We start from the raw sequence: 26,648 nt of genomic DNA, 5'->3' as shown, positions 1-26,648 counted from the left end.
TACCGTTTCTCTTTCTCTTTTCTTTTCTTCTGTCAATATTTCAAATGGATTCACCTAATCCGTAGTCAGGCCTTTCCTCTAACTTTCTCAACCAACTAGTCTCTGAAAAACTAAATAATTCCAACTTCTTGACATGGAAAAGGCAGATTGTTCCTTTTATAAGGAGCCAGGATCTCTCTGGTCATCTAGATGGATCGGTCTCACCCCCTCCAGAGTTTATTTCGCAGGAAAAGCCGGACGATAAAGGGGCACAATCTATTGTTCTTCTCAAAAATCTTGAATATGTTGCTTGGATGAAAAGGGATCAATCGTTAGTGGCATACATCACTTCAACACTCTCACAGGCGGTCTTTGTAGCCATTCCTATTGATTGTTCGGCCAAAGAGCTGTGGGACAAGCTAGTTCATACATATTCGGAGATCTCTGAGGCGAGAATCATGTTTCTCAAGCGAGAATTTCAAATGTTGAAGAAAGATTCAATGTCTATTATGGAATACCTGAACAAAATGAAAGGCATCACGGATCAGTTGGCTATTGTGGGATGTCTCGTCAGTGATAAAGATAAGGTGCAACAAACCTTGAGTGGGTTGGGGCCAGACTACCATGTTCTGACGACGTCTTTATTCCAAAGTTTGAAGACCTTCGTGCAAAGCTATTGCAGTATGAAATGACCCTGAAAGGGTCTTCTGAGGACATTCATAGGGTTTCAGGAATCCAAGATGTGCTGGCCACGGAGATGACTTATGGTAAAGGTAGAGAAAATTTCTTTCGAGGAAAGGGAGGACAAGGGAGAAATACCTTTGGGGGTCGTGGTATACTTCCAACGCCCAATATTCAAGGACAAAGACCCATTCCCATCTGCTTTTTATGTAATAGGAAAGGACATATTAAAGCAACTCTCAAAATAAGGGAAAAACTCTACAAGCAGTGGCTAGGAGGGATGGAGAAGTAAAAGAGTTGCTATTGGCAGCCTTGACAGGCTTGAATATGAAACAAAATGATAAAGGCACTTGGTACGTCGACTCCGGAGCAACAACCCATGTCTCAGGTGATGAGGGTAAACTCTTGAATCTTACTCCTTATGTTGGTAAAAATAGCATAGTCACGAGAGATGGATCTCATCACCCCATGTCACATACTGGAAATGCCATTATACCCATGTCTAAGTCCTCTCTTAATCTTTCAAATGTTATTCATGCTCCTAATATTCAGAAGAACATTGTTTTTGTCTCAAAACTTGTTGATGATGTTAATGCCTCAGTTGAATTTACTCCCTCTTCTGTTTATGTCAAGGATCTTCGCACGATGAAGACATTCGCTGAGGGAAAAAGATGGGGCAACATGTACATCTTTAAAGAAGATCCTTCCTCTGCTCATTCTGCGTGTTCATCCTTGAAGCCTCATCAACACCAATCTCTTTCTCCTTCCTGAGTTTGTGTTTGCCATTTCTGAATGTAATAAGCCAAGACTTTGGCATAGTCGTCTGAGTCATTGTGGTCGTCATTTTATTGAAAAATTTGTCTTGAATAATCTCATTCCTAAGTCTAGTTTGAGTTCAGAAGTCATTGATATAAAGTGTTCTAGTTGTCATTTATGTAAGAGTCGTGTTTTGCCATTCAATTCCATTAATAAGAGAGCTTCAAGGCCCTTTGAGGTCATATGTTCTGATGTCTGGGGTCCTGCCCCAATTGCTTCTCTTTCTGGCAGTAAATATTATCTTATTTTCATTGATAGTTACTCACACTATACTTGAATATTTTTCATGAAGCACAAATCAGAAGTTTTTGGATTGTTTCAGAAATTTCATTCCTTTGTTCAAAAGCATTTCTCTACCAACATTCTCAATTTCCAATGTGATGGAGGAGGTGAATTTTCCTCTAGTGACTTTGTTGGCTTTCTTCAACATAATGGGATAAAGAGAAGAGTGTCTTGCCCACATATACCTCAACAAAAATGGGATTGCTAAGAGGAAGCATCGATATATTGTTGAGAGTGCAATGAGCATGATGTACTGGAGCAATCTCCCTATTGCATTATGGACTGAAGCTTTCCACTCCACGGTTCATGTGATAAACCGATTGCCCATGACCATTTTAGAAAATAGGTCACCATATTTTTCTCTATTTGGCATACAACCCGATTATCATAAATTACGTGTGTTTGCGTCTGTTTGCTATGTTCACATTGACAACTCGTTGAGACATAAGTTTCAAGACAAAGCCTTAAAGTGCAGGTTTGTGGGATATGCTGAAGACTACAAAGGGTATAGATGCTATGATCCATTGGGCAAACACATCAAAATATCGAGAAATGTAGTTTTTGACGAAATGAATTTTGACTATCAGCCGACTAATTCAAGTCTTCATGTTGTTAATTCAAGTCCCAATGTCGAGGTGTACTATCCATGGTTAAATTCAGAACCCTTCTCCAGTGCTAAGGAAGATTGTCCTGCAGACTGCAGTCAGAAGGAGATATATATGAAGAATCAACAAATGCATCTCAAACAGAAGAGGTTGTCACACAAAACTTGGAGCCACTAAGGTATAAGGGTGTTGTATACACCCGACGAGAGAAAGAGCCCTCATCCATTACTTGTACAAATACGGGTTCTTCTGACCCCCCTCCACAGATGCTGAACATCAGAAGATCCTCTCGGACTCGACATCCGCTTGACAGGTGGGTAAGCTATAAAATTTTTTCATTGGATTTTCAAATATTCTTAACTTTCATAATAAAGAGGTTGAGCCTCTCATGTTCTATCAAGATGCAAGTTCTAGAAGATGGGTCGAAGCAATGAATGAAGAAATGAAAGCCTTGCATGAATGTGGGACATGGGAGATTGTGCCTAGACCACTAAATAAAAATGTCGTTGGGTCAAAGTGGGTGTACAAGATAAAATACAAACCAGATGGGAGCATTGAAAGGTATAAAGCTAGACTTGTAGCTAAAGGATTCCCACAAGAACAAGGACATGACTTCAATGAAACTTTCAGCCCTGTCGTTAAGATGAGAACCATTCGTATTGTGTTGAGTCTAGCCATTGAACATGGATGGACATTGAGCCAGTTAGATGTGAAAAATGCATTTTTACACGGGGATTTAAAAGAGGAAGTCTACATGGAACAACCCACTGGGTATGCAGAATGAGACACCAATCAGTATGTATGCAAGCTGAAAAGAGCACTCTATGGATTGAAACAAGCTTCTCGGTCTTGGTTCGAGAGTTTTTCACTAGAAATACAAAGGCACGGTTTCTCTCGGTCTCTTCTGAATCACTCGTTATTCATTCACAGCGAACGAGATTTCACTACTCTTCTATTGATATATGTAGATGATATCATTATCACAGGGAAATGCAAAAATCACATTGAGGAGTTTAAGAAGTTATTAAATCAGAGATTCAAGATGAAAGATCTAGGGGAGTTGCGATATTTCCTTGGGGTGGAAGTTGATAAAAGATGTGATACACTCACACTTACTCAACACAAGTACACCTTGGACATTCTCAGTAGGGCAGACATGAAAGATTGTAAGCCACTAGCAACTCCAAGTGTTATTCATCAAAAATTGAGTTCTAAAGAAGGATATATATGGAGATCCCACTAAGTATCGTTGCATAGTTGGCATGCTGCAATACTTGACCTTTACTAGACCTGATATAGTGTATTCAGTTAATCAGGTGTCTCAGTTTATGCACGAACCTCATACACCGCATATGAAGGCAGTTAAACGAATACTTCGTTATCTAAATGGTACAGTTGGTGATGGGCTGGTGTACAGGAAAAGTGAATTAGATCCAGGAGGCGGTCATGATATCATTATTTATGCTGATGCTGATTGGGCGGGTGATCCAGATGAACGGCAGTCAGTATCTGGTTATTGCAGCTTCATTGGATCGAACATGGTATCTTGGAGTAGTAGAAAACAAAAGGCGGTTGCTAGGTCAAGTACTGAGGTTGAATACAGGGTCAATGGCTGCTGTCACTGCTGAGGCTACATGGATAAGGCACCTCCTAACAGAAATGGAAGAACCGATTGCTCGGTCACTGCTACTGTGTGACAATCAAAGTGCCATCAATATGTCTTTCAATTCCATTCATCATAGTCGAGCAAAACATATTGACATAGATCAACTTTTTGTCAGGAAAAAGGTTGAAGAAAAAGAGATTGAGCCTATGTTTGTGAGAACTGAAAGACAAGTTGCTGATATTTTCACCAAAGGGCTGACAAAAAATAGATTTTGGTTTCTGAAAGGCAAGTTGTTCATGGTCCAGGACCATGCACAACTTGAGGGAGGCTGAAACGAAGTCGTTATTGGGTCTTGGACCCAACTCGTGTATATACAGGACCCTACCCTACCCGATCCATGTACTGGATCTGTTCAAGATCCGATTGCTGTGTAATGTATTTTAAGTCTGTTGTTAGAGGGTATTTTCGTACCCTAAAACATTATGTACTCAATATATATTTAATACAATGAAAGACACAGGAAGTGTGCCTGGCGTCTTCTCTCATTGCAGCCTCTTTCTTTAATACCTCATTTTCCCTTTTCCTGCACAGGTGAACGTGAAGCCCCTTTTTCTAAGACAAAGTAGAAGTAGACCTTAGCTGTCAAAAGCTGCTCCTAATCCGTCTAGGTAGGCTAGGCGCATGGCCACCGCCGAGGCTTATGGGTATAGGCGGTAGGGCCCTGTTTTTCGACCTAAGTTGTCTAGGTTGTCCCTCCTTAGGCCGCAGGGACACAACTGTTATTTTATTTTTAAATTTTTTGTCTTCTTCCTTTTTTTCTTTTTCTTCTTCCTCCCACCCGAAAAGCTTTCTTTTTTTGTTCTCTCATTTCTTCTTCTTTTGCTTTTATTTTTTACCTTTTTTTTTCTTTGTTCTCCTTTCACCCCTTCTCTTCTTCTTCTTCCTTTTTTACCTTCTCTTTTATTTTCTTTTTCTTTTTTTTTCTTTTTTCTTCTTCTTCCTCATCTCGCCCCTCCACTCTTTTTTTTCTTCGCTTTTATCTTTTTATCTTTTTTTTTTGTTTACATGAATGCATGTGTTTTTGACACACACATATATAATGTGATTCCCTGAAATTTAAAAGCTGAAATTTTACTTAAAATTTTAAAACAATTTCTTTTTTAAATATTGGCGACGAAAAATGATTTAATATTGAGTCCAATTTTGAAAATTTCAAGCGAGCCATAGGGGTGAAATAAGACAAAGCTATTATCAGTGTGAAAACCAAAATATTATTTACATCATTTTTGACAAAATATACAGATAGTTCAAAACTTGGGCATATAAAATATTATGAACAAAAGTCCCAAGCTGGTCCTTGGATCCTCCAGAGAGTACTAGTTCCTCGATGCCACTCTTGTTCCATTGCATTTACTGACCTGTACCTGAACAAAAACCCATTAAAGGGTCATACCTCTGATGGTCTGGTTAGTCTATACCAATTTTGGTAATTCAGAATATTAAACACATTCAGTCAATTCAGATAAAACATTTTTACTGAAAAGTAAGACAAAATATAGAACATAACTGTTTGCATAATTAGGGCATATTTTCATTTCAATCTATGATTAAAAAGGGCCTTTGTTTCAATCATAACAATGCTCGTAAAACATACAATTACCATAACATAGCTCAGTCCATCAACAAGTAATTAAATTAATCGTAAGGCATAAACCATTGCATCACAAGCCATTCATAAGCTATACACGATAAGCAAACATATGGCAGCAGTTATATCACAATATGTGAACAACTTATAAGACAAGCGGCCACATCAATCCTATTTGCCACCAGTTCGTAGATTACGAGCTGTATGCAATCACATCAATCATAAGAGATGCAAGCCAACAAGTGCTACGCTAAAATAAGCACCAAATAGTTTGACCAAAGGATAAAGCAAGTCACACGCTAATATGTAGCAACTGACATAATGCTATTATTATAAGCATTTAACTAGTATGAGAAACTCCTTATTACTCCGCAAAGAACTGCGTAAGCAGTTTAACCAACTAGAGTAACGTCTTGACAGACGTGCACAGCTCAACGAGAAGCATACTGAATTACCGAGCAAACAAGCGATTCAGTAGTGCAAGCGAATAAATAGTGCAAGCGAATCGATAGTGCAAGTGAGTCAGTAGTGCAAGCGAATCAATAGTGCAAGCGAATCAGTAGTGCAAGTGAATCTCACGACCTAACGACTAGTGTGAACAAACCTTATGTTTCGATAATTACTGGCCTGCGGGTACGCGTAGGCAAAACGTAGAAACAACTGAGACTAGTTCGGGCATTTGTTATTCTATGTATTTTCAATAACCCGAATAGCTAGTTGAGTCCGCTCCAAAGGGGACGGCTTTAGCCGAGAGAGGATTCCCTAGAGGCTGAAAAGCAGTGCCACGGATGCATCCAACTTCTACAGAAGTCTTGAGCTAACTATTGTAGCCCCTTTCCCCTTAACTCCAATGACTGGGGAGGCCGGATCATTGCCCGTGGGGTGGTTGTTAACAACCTGTCCATTGGAGTTTTGTACCGCTCTGTCCTCTCCCTTGACAGACAACCAGAAGCGAATAGGTGCGTTAGGGGTTGCTTAACTAACGACCCATCCTATGCTGTGGTCTTTAAACCACTCGAGCATCTTGCCTGTGACGGCGAATGTGAGGCCATTTATGTGATTACAACATTTTGCATTTAGCGTTGTTCGAGGTTGCACGATCGTCTCATCCGATCATCGCACTACTAGACGTGTCGTGCACGACTACAAGTACTCTAGGATGAAGGGGGTATAACTCCTCAATAGAAGCCTCAACATGAGTGTTTCACAAAGATGTAAAGTTTATCAACTTTACTCTATCTTTTGAAACAACAGTACCTTGTGCCAACATTATGAATGTGATTATCTCGAATGACTCGATAACGGCCTCGATAGACGGGATACGGGTTTCTCAACAAAACACCCACTAAGAAGTTCGCTCGAACCCCCAATTCGGGATCACCCTAGATATGCCAAATAGGCGAGCGGAACCAACCAATCACGTTCTTCCAAATGCTTCGATTTGGAGCAGTCTTTGATGCTTTTGCGCAACTCCCTAAAATCTCAAGTCGACTCTACAGGACTGCGCACACAAAGAGCCAGGATCCTTATGAGGTATCCCTCCCCTTAGATGAGGATGTGTCGCTCGCTCCCGACTAAACTCTTGTCGCAAGAGGGAGAGTGGTAAATGCCCCTTGCATCCTCCACGAGGATGCCTTTAAGGCATACGCAAAGAGCAAGAACCTGCACGTCATCTGCAATAGCAAGGCAATACCAACATATATGCAAAAGCAAGCGCCTAGGCGCAAAGCGCGACGACAAAGTAAAGGCGGTAAGCAGAAGTGCAACGCAAACCCTCAACACAACCCGCAACGGCAAGTAAAGAACGTAAGCAGGAGTGCAGTGCAGAACCTTTGCGCGATGCACAACGACAAAGTAAATGACAAGGATCGCGAAACCACGTCCTTGAGTTAAATGCGTACTCGTATAAATATATATGATATATATATTTATTTAATTGTCCTTTTTACTTAATTGAACTCAATTCAATTGTCCAAGTCTTCTGTGCAATCTTCCTCTACCTTTGGGAGTTGCAAGCTTGCTGGCGTCTGCGAGTGTAAGCGATGGAAGGCTCGGGTCGTGTAGCGCGAGCAGGATCCATCGTACGAGCTGCAAAAGTGACGATCTTAGCAAGCTAACACCAAAATAGAAGGTCAGGGGCACCGTCGCCGTCCTGACGTAAGGGAAGCAGAGGCAGGGGCATCATGCCCTTGCGCACCTGCCATAAGTGCAAGAAGCAGGAGCAGGGGCTGCGAGCCCCTACCGACCTGCTGTCAGCGAGAAGCAGGGAGACAGGGGGCTGTACCTCTGCCTGAAGAAAACAACGAGGGAGGCTTCGCCTTGCCTGCCAAGAGAGCAAGGAGGCGAGCCCTTCCCTGCAAGCCACTAAGGGGGAGGCAGGGGGTTTCGCCCCTGCCTGCCAAGAATGCAAAGAGGGGTCGGGGACTTCGACCTCCGCCATCTCTGAAAAAGGGAAGCGGCGACGACCCTGTTCTGTCCAGCAAAAAGAAACAAAGACAGGGGATGAGCCCCTGTTTGCCAAGCAAAAACCGAACCCTCCCCTACCCAGTAAGCATAGGGCGGCGGGAAGAAACCCAGTCCTCCCACCGTGCCCACCGATCGAAGAAAAGACCCAGGCACGGGGCTCTGCTTCGCCCAGCCTGACGTGAAAGAACAACGACAGGGGGCTCTGCCCCCCTGTCGATCGAACCAAAGAGGGAGACAAGGGGGGAGTCCCCCTGCCGACAAGCGGCGAGGACAGGGGGCTCTGCCCCCTGTCGGTCGGCTGAACACGGAGAAGGTGAGGGTTCAGGGAGTGCTCGACCCCCTCCCTCGCTGACAGGAGAGCAGGGAGGGGCTGGACCCTCCCTCCCTTGCTGACAGGAGAGCAAGGAGGGGCTCAACCCCCTCCCCTGTCGATATAGGGAAAAGGGAGGGGCTCGGCCCCTCCCCTGCTAAGAGTGGGCACAGGGAGGGGGTTTGACCCCTCCCGTGACCCCACGGGGAGTAAGGAGCAGGGAGGGGGGCTCGACCCCTCCCCTCCTAATAGTGGCACAGGGAGGGGGCTCGGCCCCTCCCTCGCTGAAGAGAGTCGCAGGGAGGGGGCCTTGCCCCTCCCTGCGCAACGGAAAGATGAGGGGAAAAAGAGGGGATCGGGGAAGAGACGAGAGAGCAAAGAGGAAAAAGGGGCATACCTGGGGGTCGCCGTCGCCGTCGCCGGCGGCGGCGGCGGAAGGAGGTCGCAGGTGGCGGCATGTTGACCGGGGTCTCCAGCGAGAGAGAGGGTGCAGAGACGAGTCAGGGGGAAGAAGGGAAGAGAGATGGGCGTCGTGAGAGAGACGGTGAGGGGGAAGGAGGTTTCGAGAACCTCCCCCCTTCGTCGCTGCGTGCTTTTTTAAAAGCACGCAACCGACTTAGTTACCCGGGTCGGATCCGGCCCGAATCCAAACTTTTTTTTTTGTCGGGTTATTACATCCTACCCTCCTTAAAAATGATTTCGTCCGCGAAATTTCTATTGCATTCATTGGTCAAAATACATGTCAGAGTATTTTTTCCTAATATTTGACCATTCGCCAGCCGAATCTTTGTTCGAGTTCCTTGCAATCCTTGGAGTAAATAAGGAATACCCAAGATCAAAATCTCAGGAAGCTCGAAAAAGAAGCCAAACACATCTCTTAGAACCTATGTCACATGGGTGCGGGTGCGGGTGTGACACGGGTGCGGCGCAATTTCAAAAATTTTGGACACGGGGACTCGGCTATATATATATTAAAAAATATATATATATATATATATATATATATATATATATATATATAAGACTCGGTCAAAGTTGTGCCCATTAGGGGACAGGTGATGAGTTGTGAAGGCATTCTGTACACTTTCTTCGTACAGGAATAATTCACTTTTGGGCACTTTCTTCATACACTGTAATAATTCACTTTCTTCATACAGGAAAAAACCACAAAAACTTGAGTTGTGCCCATTCTGTACTTAAAACTTGAAAGTGGACAGGTTTTTTTAGTTGTGATGGGTTTTTTTCCATACAGCTGTAGCCCAGAAAATTTAAAAAAAAAAAATTTCAAATTTTTTTTTCCAAAAAATGGACCAAAATGACCCTGGGTGCGTTGACCACACCCAGGGTCGGGTTGACCGAGTCCGAGCCGCACCCGTGTCCGCACCCGTGTCGGTGCGTGTCGACGCGGGTGCGGCGACCTTGGAGCCGAGTCCGTGTGACATAGCTTAGAACCTATTAGAACACCGTGAAAAGACTGAAATACCACTAATGGGTATTTCCTATTACAATAATATACAAATACTGCAATATATATATACATATAACTATGTATATATATACACATATACATATATATATTTTTAATACTCCCTCAAACTTACGGTATGATCACCGAAAGTTTGTCAAGCAAAAAGTGAAACCAGGGAGAAGGAAACACCTTCGTAAAGAAATCTGCCAGTTAAAACTCGGATGAACTTTTGAGAAGTGGTTGCAAGGCCTCCACTAGTTGAGACAAAGACATGTTTCCAATGGATTTTGAATCTCCATTGGGCTCATTTTTTCCCCCTTGTGATGCTTCTATACTTGCAACTCTTTTATCATCTTTTCTTTTGAATTTGGGGCAATAGGGTTTGATGTGCTTTGGTTCTCCACAATTATGACACACAATTTTCTTCTTTTGGCTTTTAGATTCCGGTGCCTCATTTCCTTAGTTGTCATAGGCGCTAGGCACAACCTAGGTGGTGAGCCCCTAAAAAGCCTGGGTGAGGCCTAAGCGAGGCCTAGGCAGTCTAGCTGGTACCCGAAATAAAAAAAAGCAAAAAAAAAACATACAAATATGTATAAGAGGGATGAAAGAAGTTCAAGAAAAAAAGTTATATGTCTGCAAAAAGATAAATTAGCAAATCTAGGGCTTCTGTTTGTTGGATTGCTAATATTCCATTGCTGTGGGGAATATAAAGATTTCATATTGAAGCTGGATTTTCTTAGTGCACAGAATAATCACAAGACAGACAAGATAATACATATTGAAGTGATGCATGAAAAAAGACAGATAACAAGGGAATCTTCATTATGGAGTCACCATCATAGGCCATTAGTACTTGGGTCACATTGTCTTCGTTTTCTAGAAAATTGAAAATGCAGCTATTTCCTATGTGAGATTTTTATCTTCCTCTTTGATCTTTACTGTTGTATACGAATCTCCAAAGTACTTTTCTCTAAAAAGTCCAACATATAGTTTCTTTTCCTTGCATGGTTTATGAAATGTTGTTTATAGCGATCAAATAATTGTTATTCCATATAAAAGTCATACTTTTATTTCTTTTGTTTTGTTGCTCAATTATCCTTGTGGTTTTTTCAATTCAATGTACTGTATCCTCATACCACACTGAAATCAAATGTATTTCAGTCATGCATTTACATTGCTTCTGATGGAGGCCGTGTATGTCGTCCACTTGTCATAGCTGATAATGGGGTCTCCAGGATCAAGGAACATCATATGGCATCCATTCAGGTTTTTCTTGAATAACATTTCTGATGGTGTGCTTGAATATTGTGTCCAATGCACTAAACACTTCCTGTTTCAGCTTGGGTTGCTTTCTTTTGATGATTTTGTACGAGAGGGATTGGTCGAATATCTAGATGTGAACGAGGAGAATAATGCTTTGGTTAGTTGGATGCCTTTTGTTCCCAAAATATTGTTTTTGCTTCTTCCTGCATTCATGTAAGCATTGCATGATTATTTTCTAATGACAGATTGCTTTATACGAGGAAGAAGCAACAATAAAAACCACACATATCGAAATTGAGCCCTTTACTATATTAGGTGTTTGTGCGGGATTAATTCCTTTTCCACACCATAATCAATCACCGAGAAACACTTACCAGGTTTGACAACCTTCCTGATGGTTTATTTATTTATTTTTAGTTCATGGAATATGATTGTGGTTTTCCTTTTTGCTGTTAGTGTGCTATGGGAAAGCAAGCAATGGGAAATATTTCTTATAATCAGGTAAGTTGTTTAAATGCTATTTCTTTCAATTAGTGGTGCAGATGCTATCTTGCCTTAGTTTACTTCGGTACTGTCCATATACATCTATCTGTCAAATTCAGCACACGTGCACACAACTCATTAGTTTTGTTTTTCTAAACCTGTGAAGTAGCACACTTGAATTTGATCTTGGGTTTTGTTAGAAAGATAGATGTCATGGGATCTATTTCATGTGTAGATCAGTCAATGAATAGCACAAAATTGAAAAGAGTCTAATAGAGAGACATTGCAGCCACACATGTAATAATGGCTTTCAGGCTATGTTACATAGGTGTGGGTGCGGCGATGCGGCACTTTAAAGAAACTTGGGTGTGGGGGTGCTGGAGGGTATATATATATATCTATCTATATCTATATCTCTCTCTCTCTCTCTCTCTATATATATATATATATATATATTTTTTTTCACACCAACCCTTTACCCCTTCTCGAGGTACCCCATTCTTGAGCCTCATCCCTCTTTACCCCTTCTCGAAGTACCCATTCTTTTTTTAATGTAGGGGGGGGGGGGCTCGAGGTACCCCTACCCATTCTCGAGTTCCATCTCTTTTTTAATGCACCAAAATGGACTCGGTCAAAGTTGACCGAGTCTATTTTGGACAAAGATAACCCTGGGTGCAGGTTGACCACACCGGGTGCCGCACCCGCGTTGCGTCGACGCAGGTGCGGTGTCCTCTTTAGCGAGTCCCTGTGACATAGCTTTCAGGCTTCATGTTGAAACTTTCGCCTCATTGTCATTCCATAACATGTCTTACATACTTTTGATTCATCAACCAACTGTTATTTTTTAATAGATGGGGAACATGCTTGTTGCTGATGTAGATGAAACATTGTCACAGTTGCCTACTGATGTTTGGAAAATGCCATGATATTATCGTGATGATATCACAATAATTTTCTTATTTTTCTATGTTGTAGATATGGTTTTTGCTATTTCTTATTTTTATATTTGAAAATTTTTTTACCCTTTTCTTTAAATTTCTGAAAAAACAAACCTTTGATTTCCTTTTTCTTTCTTTAAATGTCCATATTCCGTTGAGTTTTGTAGAGAATCCTATGGCGTCCTGTGAAATTCCCCATCAACATATTGCTGCGATTGATATTTATAGCAATGACACGAAATGAGGTACCGTCAAGAGGGCTGCTTCGACAAATTTTGATCCCATACAGCAATAGCCAGAATCCCATGTATGCAATAGGCTATCTCCATGGCTGTGCTTTAACAATCAAAAGTCTTCAAAGAGTCCACGCTCACAAAGCCACTCAGGGAAAATAGCATGAGCCATTAAGGGCAGACACACACACACACAAGTAAAAAATAATTATTTTATTGCTCTTAAAATATGCACAAAACATGCCCAACATAGAGTGGGCATTCAGCCATTATATATACAAGAGGGAGAAGGCACCTAGCTGTTAGGACTTAGGAGTGCCTAACGGCTAGCCAAACAGCTACACTATGAAAAATAAAAAACATAAAGAAAATAAAAAAGAAAATAAAAAATAAAAAATATTATGACAGAAAAATACAAAAAATAAATGCATATACATATTGTATATACAAATATATATATATATATATATATATATATATATATATATATATATATTCAAGAGTATATTCTTACAAATATGCATATTTAACAATGGCAGTTACTGGAGGCATCTTTTTCTGGATTTGCATTCTATGATTGCATTAGTATTCCATATAAAAGTGCAAAAGGTAGATTTTGTATATCTTAAATAAAAAATGATGACACAGAATGTTTTGTTGGAATCTGAAAATATGGCATCTTGTATGCTACACATCCAATTAATATTTGCTGTGTGAAACATCTGAATTGAACTAGAGTTTTCTTGAATGTAGATTATAAATACGACAATGAATCTCAATGAAAATCATTAAACTGTCTCCTGTCCTATAGTTACTATAGTAGGGGCTCTCTTCATCACCACAGTATTTTTATAAATTTCTGATATATACTTTTTTCGATGAAATTTTTGATATATACTTGAGTAGATGTCTGTATACATGTGGGAGTGTCTGCGTGGTTGGAAGACCATTCTTTTCTGTGTACATATAATTTGATTTTATTACTTATTACTTATTGCTTTTGTTTTTTTATTTTAATTTGCTACATTAATTTTATGAAAGTCTTGCTATTTTCTGATGGATGCTAGTTTCAACTCCTTTGAATGATGCATGTGTATTTTTGCTGCAGCTTTATCGAATGGACACTCTTCTTTACCTCCTTGTCTACCCTCAGCGACCCTTGTTAACGACAAAAACAATTGAGCTGGTGATGAGTCATCCATCGCCTGTTGCTTCCAACTTCTGTTATCTTTCTTAATTTCCTTCCAAATATGCTTAATAATTGTTAGCTGCTCCATGTCCACCCATTTCAGGTAAACTATGACAAACTTGGAGCTGGACAAAATGCAACAGTGGCTGTTATGAGTTATAGTGGTTATGATATTGAGGATGCCATTGTTATGAATAAATCTTCTCTGGATCGTGGTTTTGGCCGTTGCATTGTGTTGAAAAAGTATGCATCAAAGCTTTGAGCTTTCTTTCATTCATAAGAAATGTTCTTACTTGTGTTTCAATTATTAATGCCAATGTGTGGTCAAAAAAGAAAAAACTGCATCATAAACAGTGCCATATTTTGCTATTTTTGTTTGGAAGCTAACTTATTCCAAATCTGCAAAGTTGATTCTGTATTTGATGGTTCACATCTAAGTCAAGATAGTATTTGGTTTATTGATTTTAGTGAGTTGGTTTTAGAGAAAAACTATGAGAAAACAAGTTAGTTCTTTATGTGTTCTCTTTGAAGTGGTTTATTTACCCCTGCATGTAGGGATGGCATTGGACCGGGGTGGGGGTGGGGGCTGTGGACAAGGTCTCCACCCCCACCCCGTCTCAAAATATGAACCTCCATCCCCGTCTCCATCCCCGCACGGGTTTGGATTTTAACCTCCACCCCCGCCTCCATTCGCGTTTCATGTCCTCTGTAATACCCGTAAAATTCGAGTGATTTTATACATATTGGGTTCGGGATCCGTTACTCGGATCCAAAAGGAAATATATATATATATATATATATATGGGTATTAAAAGTATATACGGAGTAATAATGTTTAATAAAAAAATAATTTAAAATGTATTATAAGAGAAGAATTGGGTAATTTGGGTTGGACCCAAATGGATCCAACCTGTGGATCCACTATCCACGTTCCTTGTGGATCCAACACTAAAGAACCAATCCGGATCCACTCTCATAATCAGCCCAGATCCAAATTGGGATTTGGATCCCGAGTAGTGGGTCGCGGGGTTTGGACCCGGACCCGACTGCGTTATAATTAAAAACAGGATTCATGAATTGTGCGTAGGGCACGATTCTTGAAAATAAAGAGTTTCAAGAGGGGGGTGTAACCGCCGGTCGCCTCTCGCTAAAAGTGGATAGAGAGGGGTCTCGCTCCCTTTATTTCGAAGAATCTTTTCTCTCTGTCGCTCGTGATTTCCCCTCTATTTTAGTTTCGCGCACGCAGGGGCACCGTCGTCAGCAAACCTCCCGACCACCTGCTGCCGCCGTCGCCAGCAACCAATGTCGCCGACGACCTCCTTCTCGCAGCAAGCGAGGAACCGACACCAGAAAACCTCCTCTCGCTGTAGCAACCTCCTCCAGTCATCGGAAAAGGTAGGTTACTGTGCTTATTTGTGTAGGTATTTCATGTTTCGGGATGTGTGGGGGTTTGTCAAGGGAAGGGGACCGTGTTGTTCACATATTCTAAAACCATGTTGGGATTATTGGCTGCCAGAAAACTTCAAGCCGATGGGCTGGAGGGGGGGGGATTGGTAGCTACGTCACTTATTTGGTATTTTTTCCATCAACCATCTACCAAAAACCCAAATCAACTGATTGGGGTTTTTTGGTTGCTGGACATTCAAGAAGATCGGAGGTTGGGGGTTTACAATGGATGCGACCATGATTATGGGTTTTCGTGTTTTACCCTATTCGAGGAGAGGATGAGGATTTATGATCGCAGGGAGACCCTTTTAACCGATTGGGTGTTTTCTTGAAGATTAATTCCTCGTTCTCTGATTGGTTATTTTGTCTGAAATTGATATGGAAAATCTATGTCCCTTCCAATCGAAAACCCTAGTTTGAGTTTGGGTTCTTTTCTTGACCTTGGTATTGAAAACCCTAACTAAGATTTTGGGTTTCTTTTTCTATCTTTTCAAATCTGATTTTATATGACTGTTTTCAAATAAGGTCTGATATTGTCTAAATCATCACTATATTTGTTTTGGATACTTAAATGCTGAATATTGCATACCTTTAAATAATCGTTTATTTATGTTGATCATTCATGTCTTATTATCGTGTGTACCTAATATGTTTATGAGTTGTTATTGACCCTACGATTGAACCTGTTCGAAAACCCCAAATCTTCTGATTTGGGGGTTTCTAACCAGTAACTATGGGAGAACTTAACAGACAGTTTGCTTTTGTTTTTGGGTTCAGCTGCGTTATCTTGATCACACCATCGGTTCTGAATGAATGTCTAGTTGTTTTTATTCTGCGTAACACAACATGCTGTTTGATACTTAATAGTCCTGTAAAATGCATTAGAATGGTTGAAAGAATTGTTTGATGTATAGGCTATATGATGGCTGAACTGAAAAATGGGGGTGTTTAGTTCATGCGGCTGAATGAATTATGGTTCTTTCTTTTATTTTTTTGTGCAACACAGCGTGCTGTACATCACTTAGTTAATATGTGGGATACAGTAGAATGACTAAGTGATTCATGTTGGATTTTTAGAATTTCAGTATGCTAGCTGAATAATACCTAGTTGTCACTTCTCTTGTGCACTGAATTTCTTGTGTTTGTATAACTGAAATAGGCTGAATGGGTTTACAGTTTCTGTTATTTTCAGCTTAGATTCCACATAAAACTGCAAGTTTCATTACATTCCAAGTTCTACTTTAGATCAGGAGCTGTACATTAGTGAAGTAAGTGGAATCACAAACTAACGATCGAACATATGCATTAACTGCTTGTCAGAAAAAGTATGATTTTACTTGCTTGTATGCAACATGTTAATTGTGTTTGAGGAATGAGGTTGTTATATTGGTTCCAAACATATGACAATGCACTTAGTGACATATGGATATGTGCTTTGCCTAAAGGGGCTACATGAATGGATTACCCGTTGCGGGTACTTGGGCTATTAGCTTGTGTACTATGACAATAAAAATGATAAAACTTAATCGTAAATGTTGTGTACCCGACCGATTTAAAGGTACCGAGCTCTTGGTGCTTGACGATTTAAAGATACCGAAATATTCTGGATAATGATCATAATACTGATGAGAAACTTACATTTAATTTTTTTGTGGCCTGACTGATTTAAAGGCATCAGGGCTTGTGTGCTTGACTGGTTTAAAGGCACCGAAGCACTCTGAGTGGGTTTACGCAATCAATATGGAACAAGGATTGAGATGGTTTATATACCTTGGTAAAATGACTAAGGTGGGATTTACTGCTATGGCAGTAGAAAGAAGTTGGGGAAATGCCTTTACTTCAGGAAAGAAATTAAATAATGAAACCAACCCACTCAGTTTTGGGCTTACCTTGGAGAGGGTAGGTGGTACCAAACTTCGAGGACATGTGTTTTGGTTCGAGCGTAAAGCGGCTCGTTGGTCCCCAGTCCTCGGAGTTAGGGGATCTGGACTACCTATGTGTCCTAAGTGGTAGTTCAACGTCTTCTGCAGAAGTTGGGGATACATCTTGTTTGTGTTGAGCCCTTGGGAGATTCTCTCGGCTACTGGTCGCTCTCTTGGGGATTCAGTCTCAGTTAGAACGTTCGGGTAATAAGACAACCTTGAATAATATATTCCCGAACGTTCTCTTTTGTGATGATTGCCTTGGCCTGTGTGTACCCACGGGATAAGATAAAATAATCACTATTTAGAACAGTTAGGTATCACAGTGAGTGAAGTTACTAGAGAGATAATTTCATATTCTTTCAAGCATGCCTTATGTTATGAGCTTGTGATGAAATGCAAATCCTGAAATGTGTGGATATGAGATAATTGAATTCATATTATGATTGTTACATGAATGTTATGCATGTTACTGTTATTGCTGTTGCAGAATATGCCTTATTTGCTTAATGCCTTGCTTAATTATTGTTGTTGCATAAAATGCTTTACTTAACTATAAATATTGTATAATCTGCTTAGCTGCTTAGATATACATAGTCTGCTTTACTTGCTTATGTATAAGCCTGTTACTGCTGTTGCATAGGTTGGTTTACGTACTTTTGTATATGCTAAAGATTCACACCTGACACTCACATTACATACCAAATTCATGATATACCAGCATTAAAAGTTACAGATTTCCTACTTAGACAGTTGAAGTCTAATTCCTATAATTTTACTGTTTTTAGGTAAACAATCGAAATGATGAGCGACTTCAGGATGAGGCATCAGATCGCGATTTTGGATTTACTGTTCCAGGGATCGCTTGGGTTTATTGTAATTTAATTGTTCATATCATTTAAAACTCTGATGATTTTCATTGATAAATGAAATGAAATAAATGTGTTGGGTTTTCTCTCCCACTGTAATGTTCCGAAATGATTAACCCTATAATATTACTTGTTTTCGCTGTTACAAAAAAAAAGTTAAAATTTGGGTTAAAATTTCGGGGCGTTACATCCTCCATCCCCGGTTCAAACGGGGGGGCGTGGCGGGACCCCGTTTCACCTCGTTCCATTGCCATCCCTTAGAAGGATTGGGGATGGGGCAAGGCGGGGATCAGGACGGGGCGGGGCGGGGGAAAGCGTAAGTCCACCCCCGCCTCCATCCCTGCACGGGTTTTGATTTTAATCTTCATCCCCGCCTCCATGTTCTTCATCACCGGTCCAAATGGGGCGAGGCGGGCCCCAATCCACTCTGTAATAAAGTACATGGAAATACAAAGAATGCTTAAAGCATTCACAATGTCCTATAATGGACAAATACAAGAGAGAGATAAGAGAGAAGTCCACTCTGGGACAATACAACAAGCCTTTAAAAGGCAATACACTAAAAACAATAAATGAATTTATTAGAGAAGAGCTATAAATCTTAATCAATACAAGGGGGAGTCACCCCTATTTATACAAAATGAAAAGCACAAAAAGAAGAGCCGTTGGGGGCTCCCCATAGAGACATTGAGAGCCCCCAACGGTCACATTTGTGATTGATGGGAGTCCCAACGACTCTATGTGGGGCCCCCTTTTGCGTGAAAAAAGGCTTTAAAAAAGAAATACATAAAATATAATTAATAAACTATCATAATTATTAAATAGTGGTATATAACAACAACTATGTAAAATGACTAAAATACCCCAATCATATATATATATATATGTATTTTTACACCCCTCCTCAAACTTTACGGGGAGATTACCGAAAGTTTGATAAGTAGAAAAATAAAACGGGGAGCAGGGAGAGCTTTAGTGAAGAAGTTCACCAACTGATACTCTGATGTGACATATGGTAGGGTAACTGTGCCTCTAAGATATTCATCACAAACATAGTGACAATCCATCTCGATATAATTGGTGTGCTCATGGAAGGTGTGATTGCTGGCAATATAAATTACACTTTTGTTGTCGCAGTACAACTTCGAAGGACCAGAGATGTCTACACCCATATCTTTGAGAAGACTTCGTATCCAAACAAGTTTCATTATTGTAGTTTTCATAGCCCTGTATTCTGCTTTAGTAGAGGACATCGAGATTTTTTGTTGCTTCTTGCATCTCCATGCAATTAAAGAATCTCCTAAAAAGACACAAAAATCAGTAGTTGAGATTCTATCATTAGGGTTACCTCCTCAATCAACATTTAATGAGGATGAGGGTAGAAATAGCCCTTTAGTGATGATATTTTTTATGTATCTGACGATTCTTAGCACGACACTCATATGCACAGTTATAGGAACATGCTGAAATTGGCTAGCTGAGTGAATGATATGCGCGATATCTAGTCGGGTAATGAACCGATAAGTGAGAGAGCCAATAAGTTGTCTATAGGGTGTGAGATCTTCTAGAAGAACTCCATCCTCAGTCTTAGTTTTGCATTGATCACCTCAGGAGTCTCCACCTTCTTGCCATCTGAAATTCCAGATTTAGTATATATATCTGTGGCAAGCTTCATTTGAGAAACTATGTATCTTCGAGGAGAATATGCAACTTTAATTCCTAGGAAGTATCTTAGGAATCCTAAATCAGACATATCAAAGCTATCTTTTAGCATATTTTTAACAGTACAATTACCAACTTGATCATTTCCTGTAATAATCATATCGACATAAAGTAAAAGAACAACAATACTAGTTTCTACACTTTTCACAAAGAGAGCAGTGTCAGTAGCGCATTAGCGAAAATCTAATTTAATCATGGCATCACTAAATCTATCATACCAAGCCTTGGGAGATTGCTTAAGACCATATAAGGCTTTTAAAAGTTTAAGAGTTTAAACTTGTCCAATGTTAAACCCTGGCGGAGGATCCATATATAATTCTTCATTTAGTTTTTCATTAAGAAAAACATTTTTAACATCTAATTGATATATTGGCCATGTTGTAGTTGATGCAACAACTACTAAGGTTCTAACACTAGTCATTCTAGCTACGGGTGCAAAAGTTTTCTCATAATCAATACCGTATTCTTGTGAATATCCTTTAGCTACAAATCTAACTTTATATCGTTCTAAAGAACCATCACTTTTAGTCTTAACTTTAAAAACCCATCGGCATCCAATAAATTTTTTATTTAGAGGAAGTTTGACTATTTCCCAAGTGTTAGCTTTCTTGAGGGCATCTAGTTCGATTTTCATGACTTCAATCCAATGTGGTATATTTTTTGCTTGATTATAATGTGTCGGCTCATAATACGAGTGTAAAGTTATTAGACAAGCCCTATAATTAGGTGTAAGTGATTCATATCACACAAATCTATTTGGTGAAATGGATTTTCTAGTAGATCGCCTAAGAGCGGCTTCTTCTATAGATGCATTATTTTGAAAAAAAAATATCTAAAGCACTAATAGGTCTATCTTGTTCTCGTCGGGTATAAACTTGGAGTTTTTTATCAAAGATGTCATTCTTACTTGGTGATGTTTCAATAGTAGATACTTCATGATGTGTATCATTTATTACTTCAAAATAATTTAAAGAATCATCATACATATCTTCTGGTGAGGAAAGATCATATAAAAACAATAGTCAATTTCATCTTTCTTGTCAGGATTTTCAAATCCATTTTCATCTTATAAAAAGGTCGCATCTTTTGAGACATAAAGTTTATTATTTTTGTAATCAAAGCATCTATACCCTTTTTTATTTTCTCCATATCCAAGGAAAACACATTCAATTGCCTGTGGAGATAACTTTTCTCTTTTATGCAAAAGAACAAAGCATTTACACCAACAAATGCGGAGGCAATTGAAATTGGGTGTGATAAAATTTTTTTCATAAGGAGAGATATTTTTTAAGTTTGAAGATGGCATACGATTTATTAAATAAGTGGAAGTCAAAACGGCTTCGGCCCAAAAATTCTTAGGAATATTTTTTGAAATAAACAATGTTCTAGCGGTTTCTATAATATGCCTATGTTTTCTTTTCGCTACCGCATTTTGTTGTGGAGTTCTAGGACAAGACCTTTGATGACAAATTCCATTTTGCTTTAAATAATCTTGAAATTCATTGGAAATGTATTCTTCACCCGAATCAGATCTAAGAATGGATATGCTACTTTGAAATTGATTTTGAATTTTCATGCAAAATTCTTTAAAGAAAAAAACTTCGGATTTTAGACTAAGGAAATAATTCCATACATATCTAGTAAACTTATCAATGAATGTTACGTAATATCAATAACCACCTTTAGATATCACGGAAGATGGACCCCAAACATTCGAGTGCACCGATTCAAAAGGTCTTGTAGAAATGAAAGTTCTAGTTAAAAATGGAATAGACTTCATTTTTTCCAAAAATGCAATCTTTGCAATTTATATCTTTTTCTTTACAAAATTTGTTTCCAAAAGAAAAAAGATACATTTTTGAGTACCTTGGATGTCCAAGTCTTTTGTGTCAAGTTTCAATGCTTCTTGGACATAAGTACAAAAAGAGTTTATATGAAGAATCAAATGATCCATATAGTAGAGGTGTCCATTCCTATAGCCTTGCCCAATCCGCTTCGGACTGAAGATCTTGCACAAAACAACCATTAGATGAGAAATACACTTCACATCCATGGTCAACAGTTTTGAAAACCGAAAAAAGATTATGGTTTAATTTTGGAACTACTCTTACTTTTGGAACAAAAAACTTTTGAGAAATTTTAGAATCTAGTGTTCCTATACCTTTAGTTTTTAAAAAAGTTCCACCGGCCATAGATACACAAGATAATTTTGAATTGGTGCATACATCGATTAAAGCATTTTTATGAAGAGTCATATGAAAAAATGACCCAGAATCTAAGATCCAAGAATATGTACCGGGTGGCGCTGTGGAAGCAATGGCAGCACCTGATGTTGAGGAGGTAGCTTTGAGTATTTGTTGGAGAGCCATGAATATTTGTTAAAGAGTTTCTTTGAGATCTCCGCTCTTGCCTTTATCTTCTTTTATGGTTGGTTTTTCGACGGAAGCAACCTTAGGCTTGAAAGTATCACTTAATTTTGGGCAAGCGGGCTTAATATGACCTGACTCATAGTAAGGATGACAAATAATTATCCTTCTACCTCCATTATAGTTTTTTTGTTTCCCAAAGTGTGGTGGTTTGTATGTTTTAACATTATTGTCGGGCTTTGACACGACAAGAACTTCATCTATAATTTTACTCATGCCAAGCCGGGTTTTTTCTTGAGTAATTTCGGCAATGACATCTTCCAAAGGAGGAAGAGTGGATCTATGTAGAAGAGAAAACCTTGTTCAAATTTGGGACGAAGCCCAAATAAAAATTCAAACAATTTTTCATGTTGATCATTTTTTTTGTCTAAGCTCTACATCTTCAATAGCCACTCATTTAGGCTCCAAAAGAGTCAACTCATCCCATAAAGGAATTAAAGCACTATACTAGTCTTGAATGCTCAAATCCCTCTGCATAGTAGTTCTTACTTTCTCTTGCAAGAAGTATGCATCTGCAAGATCTTTTTGGGTATACATACCCTTCATAAAAAAACCAAGCCTTATTGGTTCTACGAAATTTAGCAATATTTGCACATATCTTGAGCTCTACATTATTCATGCATGCAAGAATCTTTGCATGGTTTCTCTCTCAATCCTCCACCTTTCTTTGATGTTCTTCAATGGCCTTGAGGCGGGCATCTTCCTCAAGTGCCTTCTCTTGATTTACTTTTATCTTGGTGAGCTTTAATTGAGGTTCTGGAATAGAACCCATTACATAACCCCAAAGTTTTTTTTCTTTGAGGTTATTTTCCATTGCGGATACCCACATCATGTAGTTCTTTCCATTGAGCTTGAAGGATAAGTCGATATTTGATTCCATTGCGGATGAGATATGAATGGAGGATGGAAGAGAGATGTCATGACTTTAGCTCCAAGAACCGTATGGCTTTGATACCATATAATGAAGTATGCAAAAATACAAAGAATGCCTAAATCATTCACAATGTCTTATAATGGACAAATACAAAAGAGGGATAAAGAGACAAGTCCACTATGGGACAATACAACAAGCCTTTAAAATGCAATACACTAAAAATAATAAATGGATTTATTAGAAAAGAGCTCTAAAACTTAATGAATACAAGGGGGAGCCACCCATATTTATACAAAATGAAAAGCTCAAAAAGGAGAGACATTGGGGCTCCCCATAGAGACGTTGGGAGCCCCCAATGATCACATTTGTGATCGATGGGGGTCCCAACGACTCTATGTGGGCCCCCCTTTTGCGTGAAATAAAAAGGCTTCAATAAAAAAAATACAAAAATATAATTAGTAAACTATCATAATTATTAATTAGTTGTTTATAGAAACAACTATGTAAAATGACTAAAATACCCCTATCGAGTATTATATATGTATATTTATATATGTGTGTGTGTTTGTGTGTAAATACATGCATTTTAACCATGGTTGCCAGTTGAGAAAGTGGGAAGCGAGGCACTTTCAAAATTTTAAGAAGCGGGAAGCGTGGAAGGACTTAGGAGCGAATCAGGAATCGTCTCGGAAGCGACCTAGGAAGCGAGGGTGAAGCGAAAAAGAGAAAAAAAAATTAAAAATACAAAAAAATGAAAAAATGGGGGAAGCACGCTTCTGGGAAGCGTGATGGGAAGCATGCTTTCCCGCACGTTTCAGAAGAGCGACGTTTCGTGCTTCCGAAATGTGCTTCAAAAGCACACTTTCCCACTTACCTAGGCGTTTCCGGTAACTTTGATTTTAACACACTGCCATCCCTACCTCCATGGTCACCAAATTCATATTGTTTCACATGAAATGTGTCATTTATGCACAGTAAACTTATGTTTTATTCTTTAGTTATTATCTTTTTCGATTTTTCACATCAATGTTTTAAAACCCAGTGACTCACGACTCAACTCATCAGTGCCTGACTTGTGACCCCGCGAGTAACTCGGTGACTTGGCTGGGTCATGTTAACTTTTAAATGTATTGAATATATATATATATATAGTGATGCAAATGTGTTAAATACAACATGCTAAATGGGTTTTTTCATTTTTTTCATTTTATTTTTAAATTCTGACTGTATATGTGTGAACTATGTACTTGATTTTATAGGGATCATCTCTTGGAACGTTCAATTCTGACACATTGATGGGTTTTTATAAGATTTGAAAAGACAGCGGTCCAAAATATTTCTAAATTTTTGAGATTCCAAACATTTTTTCTCATCCAAAACACATGATCCGGGTGTCGATTCCTAGTAACTCGACCATGCTGAACACATCTATGGGGTCAAAATTGTGCCAGAAAACCCATTTAGCATATGTTTGCATTAGTTACATAATTATACAGACAAACATATTATGCAAAATATGTGTGTAAACTCATGCAATAGATAAATAAATCCATATATATATATAAATATAATTAGGCTGAGTCATAAGTTGAACTGAGTGCGAGTCCTATGAAAACTCGGTTAGCTTAGCCGAGTCTTGTGGAAAACCTGATCATTCAATTTTTTGCCCAGGTGAATGGCCGAGATGAGCCGAGTCAACTGAGTTACCGAGTTGAGTCAACTAGTTTTTAAACATTTTTCACATACTATCCTATGATATGCGTTGTTATGAATTGTTTTTTGTCAACAAGTTGAACTATATTTCATTTAACTTGGTGGGATAAATTATCTATGGCAGGTCTTCAGCAGTTATCCAAAAATATGGCAATCAAACATCAGATAGAATAGTAAGGCCTCGCTCAGTGACAGATTCTCGCTTTGCGGTAAGCTTTCCTGCTTTACAAGGTGATTTGTTTCTTCTTTCAATCACGATTATCTGAAAATCTATTTTAGCCTTAATTCTTTTTTTTTTCAAATTTTACTAAAATACCATTAAACTACAAGATGTATGAACTGACAAATATCGTGATATAAAATTTGGTTTAGCCAAATGTTGTTTGTTGCAGCCCTAAGAAGAAACTTAGGCACATTATAACGGTTAAAGGTTCTCAAACATGAAACGCGATAAGGAAGACAAGCAAGGAAAGTAATATTTATGTTTCTCCCTTACCTACAAAGTACATGAAACTTTCCTGAGTTGCAATTGGCAATGTTCAGTTGTTTCTATGGAAAATCCTCGGAAGTTATGCCATGAAAACAGAGAGTAAATGGAGAATAGGAGAAAAATAAGAAAGGGATTTGGTCTGCTATCACAGTTGGCCCTCAGCTGTATTACAAAAATACCCCAAGAATACACATATATACATGAGAAGGGGTAGCACCATGTGTAATACCCGACAGATTTTCAGAGATTTTTGTTTGAATATTAATATCTAAGGTAATGAGTATTTTTTGGCAACCTATTTTATGATTTTTGAATACACGGTTGCGGCCACATCGAAATTTTGAAAAGAACACAAGTGATTTTGTCAAAATTATAGCTCGTAAGCTTGCAAAACATGCCCGGCAAAATCAAGGGCCAAATCATAAATTTGAAGGTCAATTTTATGGGTTTTGGACACTTGGTTGCATTTGTATCGAAAATCCAAGAAGAACGGTCTTGATTTTGTTGAAATTTGAGTTCATACGAGCTCGGAACATGCTTTACAAGAATAAGGGCATATTGGTAATTTCTACCTGAAAAAGGGCATAACCTAAATATGTGAATTATATAGGAGTATTTTTTGGAAATAGAGGATTTAAACAAGATTATATATATATATAACAAAATGATTTCTTTTAGAATCAAGGTTCTTAACTAATAGTAAAAAGGTAACTAACCTAAACTAATTAAAAGTCTAGAACTAACTAAGACCGACCAGATTAAGTCTGGTTGGATCCTATGGATATGGATCTTTCCCAAGATCCAGATCCACCTCTTTACACCCCAAGAAAGGCTCACATGGTTTTAGTCCCTTGTTTTTTAAATAGCCTCACACGTAGTAAGCCCCTTAACACATGGGAAAAGGGGGCTTACCACGTTTTGGCTCAAGCATTGCCATTTGGCAATGCTTGGCCTGCTCTCCTCCCCTATTTAAGCAGCTCCTCCCTCCCATTTTTCTTCACTCAAACGACAGCTCCCTCTTCCACACCCGGTGGTGCACCACCTACCCACCATCTGCATTAGCTGCACTACCCAGCCACCATCACCATCTGCTCAGCCCCTTATTCACCTGCATAGCACTCTGCTCCACCGAACCTAGCCACCTGCTGCATATGCACAGGTTTGCATCCAGCCACTACCCTCACCACAACCTCCCCTTTTGCAGTCACCTAACTCAGCC

The 26,648-nt window shown here is 39.2% G+C and overlaps 1 protein-coding gene across 3 annotated transcripts in view; it reads left to right on the top strand.

Annotated features, from left to right (window-relative positions):
* The window catches only part of NRPC2 (nuclear RNA polymerase C2), a 232,475-nt gene that overhangs the window by 102,760 nt on the left and 103,067 nt on the right, over window positions 1-26,648 (top strand). For all 3 annotated transcript variants that reach the window (XM_089999321.1, XM_089999320.1, XM_089999322.1), the window contains exons 22-28: window positions 11,023-11,127; window positions 11,201-11,281; window positions 11,370-11,501; window positions 11,581-11,625; window positions 13,887-13,964; window positions 14,071-14,210; window positions 25,064-25,148. In XM_089999321.1, the coding sequence (XP_089855447.1) occupies window positions 11,023-11,127; window positions 11,201-11,281; window positions 11,370-11,501; window positions 11,581-11,625; window positions 13,887-13,964; window positions 14,071-14,210; window positions 25,064-25,148 (666 nt within the window). The remainder of the gene's footprint in view (window positions 1-11,022; window positions 11,128-11,200; window positions 11,282-11,369; window positions 11,502-11,580; window positions 11,626-13,886; window positions 13,965-14,070; window positions 14,211-25,063; window positions 25,149-26,648) is intronic.

This window comes from Nuphar pumila, chromosome 3 (assembly GCF_984573655.1).
Source record: "Nuphar pumila chromosome 3, dmNupPumi1.hap1.1, whole genome shotgun sequence".
Taxonomy (NCBI): domain Eukaryota; kingdom Viridiplantae; phylum Streptophyta; class Magnoliopsida; order Nymphaeales; family Nymphaeaceae; genus Nuphar; species Nuphar pumila.
This window is presented reverse-complemented; position numbering and strand designations above follow the sequence as displayed.